Source organism: Parus major, chromosome Z, assembly GCF_001522545.3.
Source record: "Parus major isolate Abel chromosome Z, Parus_major1.1, whole genome shotgun sequence".
Lineage (NCBI taxonomy): Eukaryota > Metazoa > Chordata > Aves > Passeriformes > Paridae > Parus > Parus major.
Genome location: NC_031799.1, coordinates 38,472,671 through 38,481,648, shown reverse-complemented (window position 1 = coordinate 38,481,648; position 8,978 = coordinate 38,472,671). Strand labels below are relative to the sequence as shown.

The following is an 8,978-nucleotide window of genomic DNA, read 5'->3' as shown; positions in this document are numbered from 1 at the left end:
CAGAGCAGTGGTGGTCCCAAAACAGAGCCTGAGAGACATCACTCATCACCAGTCTCCACCTCAACACCAAGGCCTTGACCACAACTCTCTGGCTGCATCCAGCCAGACAGCCAACTCCTTATCCATTGCACTCTCCATCCATCAAATCCACCCATCTCCAGTCTGGAGATAAAGAGCTTCTGAACAGCTTGTGCTCCAGTTGTATGGTGTTTCCCACTCTTTTCTGTGATAGCAATTATGCCATATTTTTCTAATTTCACAAGAATTTCCAACTTCTCTTGCAACTTGTTACCCCTGCTGCTGTACAGTTGTATAAGAGAATGTCTTCAAAACACTCTCCATCTGCTTTAGTTCCAAGAGGGTTGACTTTAATTAGGACAGCAATCTTTGTAAATTAAGCCAGCCTTTTTACCTTCTCAAATTGAATGAGAAGTTATCACAGCTTCCAAACCATTAGTTCAGATGGGGCAAATCTGACAAGTGACTGCCACAGGGACTTACAAACAAGGGATGATAATGTCTTTAGTCAGTGCAGCTAAGTGCATACTTCTGAGGTGTGATCTCGTACCTAGCCAAAGTGAAATTTGTACTAGCTTGGTTTGCAGTGACACACTGAAAACATCCCTCTTCTGCAGGCCCCTCCAAAACAAAACAAGTTGTACTGCTGCAGTTTCTTGCCACAGCTTAAGTAAAGGCCACGTACACTCAGTGGTACAAAATGTGACAATGTGATGAGAAAAGCCTGTCCAGAGCTGTTTTTTTAGCACTGCCCAGCTGAAGGTCTTCTTGCTCATGATACTGAGTCATAGCAAAGCCATGTGAGTGGTCCTAGCCCATTTCAGTACATACAGTAAATTATACCTAGGTATCTGCTGACAGAGCACAAACTCAGACTAGGAATACCCACTTAATGGCCTAAATTTACTAACAGTAAAAATTTTCAGAAAACGTTTCGAAATTAACAGTTATTAACAGTTCTGATGAGACAACAATCCTTCTTCGAGGACTTTATACCGTTTTTTCCAGTATTTTTAGTAGAAATCTTTAAAGCAGGTTTTAAAGATCTCTGCTGCGGAGCAGTACAATCTCATAAAGCAGATCGTGGTGCAAAACCCTGCCAGAGACAAGGCGTGTAGGTAGAGCTGAGGCTTTTTAACCTTCATTGTATATACCTGCTCGCTCCAGTTTATGATACACCTATTGCAGTTCTGTAGAAAGTTTGTTTGTTTGTTTGTTTTTCCTATGCAGTACATGGTGGTACAAAGTCTTCTGTCTTGAGAAATACACTGGACCTGAGATTTTCCTGCCTTGGGCTTTTTGCCGAGCTCATGGGCTCTTAAGTCTCCCCCCCAGCAGTAGGTGTCCCCACCTTGCTCCACCCTTCAGCAGTGCACGTAAATCGGGGACTGGCCAGGGAGTCCCAGCCCGGAGGGATGTTCCTGGCGCCCGGCGAGGGCTCAGCCAGCGGTAAGGTTGGCGACTAAGCCTTACTGTAAGCCGGACAGCTAGAGGAAAGTTCCTTTTTACCCCGCTTTCTCTTTCCGTCGGTGTCTTACGGTGTGAGGACTGCCGCATGCAACAGCCCGAAGTAAAGGGCTCTGCACATCTTCCTTCTGCCCCAGCTCTCCCGGAGGACCTCACGGCTGCTTCAGGCTGCAGGAAAATGTACTGGGGAAATCAGCTTAGGTAAGTTTGCTTGAGATGCCGGGAACTTGCTCTAGCCAGGGAGGCTTATACCTTTTAAAAGTTCACACATTAACCATTCGTTTTAGTGTTTGTGTCTTACTAGCACAAATTTACTTATGGTTTGTGGGTTTTGGGGTTTTTTTCTCTTTATTTTTTCCAGAATTCTTTTCACTGTGACTCTGGTCTGGCAGGCTGTTCATTTAGAAAAAGGTAAGGGAAACTTCATGTTTCTCCCCGCTCCCCTGCGTTTTTCTTCTACATTTACAGTGTGCATTTCTTCATTACAAACTACCCTTCCCTTACTTATTTGCACTTCTTGTCAAGGCCCTGAAAAAGAAGAACGTAAAGAAGATGTGAAAAATCTCAATGCCACAGCACAAAAGCAGCAGCTCAAGAACGAAGGGACCTTTATAAATGCGCTCAGTGACATGAATCAGAGTTACGAAAGTAGAAAGCAACAGAGTTCCAGGTCAATCGTACCTTTCACTGGAATTACAGAGAGTAGGTAACATTATTTTTGTAAACAATGACATAAAATTACTTTTAAAAAATTGAATATAGTAATGATTTAATTGTTGCCCTTGAAGATTCCAGCTTGCTGATTTTCTGTGGCCACACATTTAAATTATATCCATGGCCACCTAGTAAATGGCAATAAAAATTTAAGGCAGAACTGAAGGTCTCACTTGCCAAATGTGTTTAGTAAGAATGAAGAAGTGTTTGGCCCTTTGTGTTTACAAGAGCATCTGTGAAATTTTGTTACATTCTGTATATTTTCTAAAATTCACGGTGTTTCATGACCATAAAAATGTTTATTTTATAAAAAAAAGGGTTTGAGTTGCCTGAAAGTAACAGTACTAACGGGGAGAAAAAAAATATTCTGTTTCCTCCCACATATATAAAGTTTTAAATTGGTGCTCAATCCCAGGAAAAGTTTTAAGTGAGCATTCCCCTTGCCTCAAAACCAAGTAACTTCCCAGTAACAAAACCTCTTCATTCCAAAATAAGCATCACCCATCACCTCCCAGTAAAAATGCCCCATTTCTTAGTGTGATTGAAACCTGTATCTGTCAAAGTGAAGTATTTCACTTGAACACATCCTGCTGCTACAGAATTTGCCAGGCGTTGCTTCTTCACTGTCCTATAATCCCTAGTAGCTTGTTTCTAATCCTTAACTAAACAAACTGGGTTTAGCTGAACAAACACTCCTAACAGGCATATAATTTTATTGTCTCTAAAGACAATAAAACTAGATATCCTTAACAGACTTCAGGAACTGGAGAGACCTGAGAGAACAAGTGAGGAAAAGGTTTCAGAGCCCCTGAGATGCCTGTTAACCTCTGTAATATTGTCTTGCAGGTAAAAAACTGAATAGACACTGCTGCCAGAATGGAGGGACTTGTATCCTGGGGACCTTCTGTGCCTGCCTAAAGCACTTCACTGGCAGATACTGTGAACATGATGAGCGGCTAAGGTAAAAAAAAAACTGAGCAAAACTAGGAAATTAATGTGGTGCTCTGGATGGCTATTTTCTGTGGTGGCGTCAGGGATGTACCAAATATCTCTCTTGTCGTTGACAGCAACTGCGGCAGCATTGCCCACGGCGTCTGGGTGCTGAAGGGCTGTTGGCTTTGTCGGTGTGGCTTTGGTACACTGCACTGTCTCTCAGAAATAGTGCAGGGTAACTGTGGTAAGAAATGGCATTAAATCTAACATTTTTATTCCGTGGGTGACAGAATTGCCTTCTGCAGTGTTGGGGTACTCAGAGGGTGCTGTATGTGCATGAGTTGGACTTCTACATTGGGTTGCTTTGCTTCAGAGAATGCATTAGTGAGACAGTAAAAAGCACTGCTCTTGACTGCATTGACTGTCACATAAGACACTCTCAGGTATTCATAATTCTGTATAGTAGGAAACCTCCTGCCGCTCTAGTTGAAGATTACAGGGGTTAAATACTTCTCTGTTCTGCAAAATCTGTACATCTATGAGTTCCCACTTAACCAGGACAATTTCTACAACTATACTAAATCCAAGCACACAAATATGTTTCCTAGATAAAGAAGAAAAAAAAAGTAGTGTATACTGGTGTGGTAGAAGTAGAAACTGGTATTTCACTAGAGGAAAAAATTGTGTCTACTTAACACATAGAATCATGAAACATCATACATAAAACTGAATCATGACACAAAACTGAATCTTTTTTTAAGATCTGTGTCTCAATCTTCAGAATATTCTTGTATGAGTTTTAAGACTGAACACACTCCACAAAAATAAAAAAAAATGTAGTCATTATCCTGATCAGTGTTAAGCAGTGCCGCTTAATCTCCTCAAAAACACCATATCATTTTAAGCCAAGTCTTTCCTATATCAGCCGATGAAATTCCCTGAATATATAGTTGAATATTTTTGAAAAGAGTTAATCAATTAGCATAAAGATTTAAAGTGTTGCTACACTAGTATTATTTTCCATGGAGATCTGACTGATCCAGAGTGCTCTCATTATTCTTGAGATCACAAGTAAGGATTTGTTTATTTGTTTGTTTGTTTGTTTGTTTGTTTGTTTGTTTGTTTTTCGTAGTAGTATTAAATATTTTCTCTTCAGTGGCAGAATTGATGCAAAATGTTCTTGCCCTTTCCACCCATAATATCCCAATCCCATCCTGTGCTTTCCTTCAGTTGGCCAACATCACTACTTGGCAGGGTATGAAAACAACACATCTAAAGGGTTTCAAGATTCATTTGCTCATTTGCACCCCAAGCAGTCTCTTGTTTCCTGACCAGATTCCTACTTGAGTAGCAGTGCATTGAAGCTGTGGCTTCTGAGCTGTGTAGCACCAACTCAAATGTAAATCAAAACATTAGAAAGGTGACATTCCTATCTTTGTAACCCCAGAGGAAAAAAAATCCACAAGAAACACTTGAAGTTTTCTGTGTTGAGCATGTATGTGGCACACAGCTGGCTCATTAAACCCTTTACATGTTCACCTTGGAATCGGCCCTATTGTTCCTCATTACAGGAGCAAAAGACATAATGGGCCTCTCCATGTTCTGTAAAATCAGTCTACTGCTTACTACTCTTGAGCTCAGCTTAAGAAAAACGATAAAGGTCCCAGCAGAGAATCCCCTGGGTAGGGACTCCGTGGCTTTCGCGTACAAGAGGGTATGGCTTCTCTGCTTTTGCTAAAAGCGAAGTCCCTTGTTAAAGGAAGGGTTAAAAGCCGAAATTCAGGCTTGAGTGCTTACCTCTTGTGAAGTTCTTCCTCTTGCTTTTGCTTGGTATTTACTTTTGATTATTCTGAGATTAATGCCTGCAAGAGCTGATAAGTGCTATCAGTTGCTCCTCAAACGATCATTGATGGGACATCTATTTACATTTCTCCCCTGAGAATAGTCCCTTTGATTGGCTTTAACAGCTGATACCTTTAACTTAAGTACCTGTGAGATGTCAGAGGACTTTTCAAGTATGTTGAAAATCCTTATGTTTTCAAATTTACATATTTACTCATTAACCATTTTACTTTCTTGATTTTATTTCTTTTAAGAACTGAAATCGGAAACAGAGGAAATTATCAGACTGTATTCTAATGGCTTAAGATTACAGCAAACAGTGTTTTCAGTCATTTGCCTGCTCACCATCCTCCTGCAGTTCTGCTAGCTGGCAGCTGTGAAACTGGACAAGGGGAAATACTCAGGGTTGGTACAACTCTCACCGTGAATCATACATTTCTTCTATGAAATACGGAAGACTCTTCTACCTACATCTTGGAGGCAGATTAAGATGTATTAGTTAAAGATGAGAAAACTGGGTTATTATAAATTCAGATTATATGAATGTGAAGTATTTATTATTATATTATTATATTAATACTGCTATCAATGTCTGATTCTAATGATTCTTTTATTTCCAAAATACCGCTCTTCCAGTGGAAGCAAACCCCCCAATATTCTATGCCTGAAGTATTGCAAGTTATAGTTATTTCTTATGTATACAGTACAACTCTTTTCACAAATAAAACTGATTTCATTTCTGAAAACTTTAACTTTATTTAAACTCGAAAATTCCTATCTACCATTTGTCATTATATTTTTTCATGTAAGAAAAGTGCAGGGTAGAATGAACAAACAGAAATTTGACGACATAAGGAGGGGTTTAAGAGTAAATATCTTTAAAGCCCTAATATAGAGAACTGTAAAAGTTCCATAGTCATTCAGGTTTTAGTCTTATTTATTACAGCAAAATTGTATTTATGCATAATCTGCCTGGCAGGAATCATATGTATATTAAGAACACATAAGTGATGGTTATTTGTCTTTTGAGGGTTTACTTCATATCCTAGAAATATGAGTGTCAATTTTTTTAAAATGACAGCAAAGAGCAACTTAATTTTTTTCTACAGAAAAGTTTTCTTGATTTATATATAATTCAAAAATTAGTATATATAGGCTACAAAATACAAAATGTTTGAACATGTAGGTGCATTTTAATGCAAGTTTATAAAGCAGAAAAAGGTTTATTTTGAAAAAAATTGCAAAGATAATACTAAAATGTATCTTCATCCTTTTAAAGTGGAAGTGCCACATAGAAACAATCAGATTCATAATTTTATTGACTAAAAACACATTACTGAGGAGAAAATTCTTTATGTCTTTTAAAGGTCAATATATTCTTAAAATTTTTTATTTATTTGGTGGCAAACAGAACCAATCCAGTTCTTAAGCAGAAAAGGATGCAATACCAACAAATTACATAACATAGTGCCTGCCTTTAAATCTATGACTATTCTGAATCAGAATTTTATATGGAGTCATTGTGTAAAAACACACTCATGTTAAATACTTCAAGTATCCAGTCTACTCCTTTCCAAACTCTATATTTGTGCTGAGAGACAAGGCTTCTCACTCTTCACGTCAGATACACTGGACTAGAATTAGTCCTTTTCCCATTATTTCACACAAACTGGTCTGTACCCATCAGACTGTTTCTACATATCATCTTAGGATAATTAAATATCAAAGAGAGCATCTGGAAGAAAATAGTTGTGCCTTTATTTACCAGATGCTGAAATTTCAGGAATGCCACTGTGAAATCATCTTGGCTTGCCATAAAGCATACCTGAGAAGTCTGTAGGCAATTCAGCTTGTAACGTGCTTCAAATAGGCTTTACTTTTTAAAGGAAAGTACATAGTACAGTAAAAATATATCTGAAGTAATATTTTTTTTATCCCCATAGAGAAAAATATGGAGCCATTAAAGATTGCAATTAACAAAAGAAAGAAGTGTTTTAATACAGGTTTTACAACAGAACAGCTATTTCTGTTTCAATAACATCCACAGCAGATTTAATCATGAAAAACTGAACTGGAATAACTCCCTGTGTAGATGAGCCTATGTGCCTGCAAAAGTCACCCTGATGAGGCTATTCATTATTGGGTGGGTCTGATTTGCAGAATTGGAGTAACTGAAATGTCCAGCAAAGAAATATTTTCCTGCTGTACCAAAACATTTGTACAGGGCATCAGATTAGATGCATGGTTGTGTTTCTACAGTCTCAAAACATTGCATGGGGAACTTAGATGCCTAAGTAGTTTTAATTATGTCAGTGCAATTTATTACTAACTCTGAATGGCAGAATTTGCAAATATGCTCTGGATGAAAAAACAGAGGGTTTTTTTTTGTTTAATTTTAAGATAACAGTTCCTTTTCTATCTTATCCCACTGCATTCTGTTACTGGAAAATCTGAAAATTCTGCTTCAGGATGGTTTTATGTCAACCTTAGTACAGCAAAATTACTTCCCCAGTATCAGTTAGTTATGGATGATATTCATCTTGTCTTTGTGTCAGAGCTCTGGAAGCTGGTGAGGGGTAAGCAGAAGGAAGTTCAGTCGGTATTCCTCCATACATCTGAAGCAGAAGCAGCCACAGGAGCCAAGTTAGAAGGAAAAATCTCCTTAGGTTAAGGAAAAACAACAAGAGGGGAAAAAAAAAACATGCAGAAGCTGTCCCATGCATAGTCTCATTTGCAAATAAAAATCTAACTTAGAGGGAGGAAAACAGAAAGCACTGAGGAACAAAGGACAGCATACAGTCACAATCTTTGCTTAGGTTAAAACTGTCTCCGCTTTTATCTGTCTCCAGCTGTTTGCAAGAACAGATAAAAGAAAACATTATTTTCCTCCCCTGTTACCATCTAGGCCTGGCCAGCCTTCTAACAGTGCAATTACGGGCACTTTGCGAAGGTTTGTTTATAGCAAACAGCAATGCTTACTCTTCAGCCTCTTGCTAACTCACAGACCACTCTGTCAAACATGGCACATCCCAGCAAAACAGACATCTGTCGCTGCAAGTTCATGCATGTGCCCTCTATAAGCAGCCGCATTTGGGCAGGGGGAAGACCCTCAAAGTATTTATCAGGTGATCCACAGGGCCTCAGAGAGGTAGATATTTTCCTCCTAGAAGGTGACTCGAGAACAAATGGTGCTGCCTGCAGCTGGCCTCAGTGGCTTTGCTCTTGCAATCGCTCCAGCCTCCATCACTCCTAGGGGCATGCCACAACTGATAAGGGCCCAGAGTAGGGAAGAATGTGGTGGAGAGTCTGCCTTCTCTGCGGCCAAGAGCCTTGGAGCTGGAGCTATGCTGCTAGGCACAGACCTGCAGGGGGATGCTGCCATCTGCCCTTAGCACTGCCTGTTTAAAGGAAAGGATTCGTTTTGCATAAGGCCATGTAGTACACCAAGGTGCACACACAAGCCTGTAAAAGCTAACTTCCAGGTACCAGATACTGAGGAAGTGTCACTTAGGTGTCTCTCTGAGTATCTGATAGGCTATCTCTTGAGATGACTTTATTCTCATCAAGGAGATACAGATTTCTGTTGCCCCTGAGAAGTGTTAATGGTACCTATAGGTGACAATAGCTTTCTCTCACCTCCAGAAGAAGCCAGCCAAAACAGAATTAGAAGTAATTTCTCACACTTGTTTATCTAGACTTATTTGGGGGTCCTTTTTGTTTTGAACTGGTGTATTTCAGATTGCTAAGGTTGTATTTCATTATTCTTCTTTCATTGACTCTCATACTGTCAGGCTATATATCTGGATCATTACACCCACAAATTTCATACACCGAGCAAATAAACAACAAGTTCATATTTTGTCTTCCATCAATTGGAAGGGTAATTTAATACAATACAGCAATCTGCCTCACATGTCGAGCAGCTCTGTGAATTAGAACCATATAGTCATAGAATATCCTGAGTTGGAAGGTACCCACAAGAGTCATCAAGTACAACTCCTGTA

At 39.2% G+C, this 8,978-nt stretch overlaps 1 protein-coding gene across 1 annotated transcript; it reads left to right on the top strand.

Moving 5' to 3' along the window:
• Positions 1 to 1,480: 1,480 nt before the first annotated feature.
• LOC107216015 (cryptic protein-like) lies at positions 1,481 to 5,657 on the top strand. Its single transcript, XM_015652444.3, has 6 exons — positions 1,481 to 1,686; positions 1,847 to 1,896; positions 2,011 to 2,187; positions 3,046 to 3,160; positions 3,267 to 3,376; positions 5,229 to 5,657. The coding sequence occupies exons 1-6, from the start codon at positions 1,574 to 1,576 to the stop codon at positions 5,339 to 5,341; spliced, it is 678 nt and encodes a 225-aa protein (XP_015507930.1). The 5' UTR covers positions 1,481 to 1,573; the 3' UTR covers positions 5,342 to 5,657.
• The last annotated feature ends 3,321 nt before the right edge of the window (positions 5,658 to 8,978 follow it).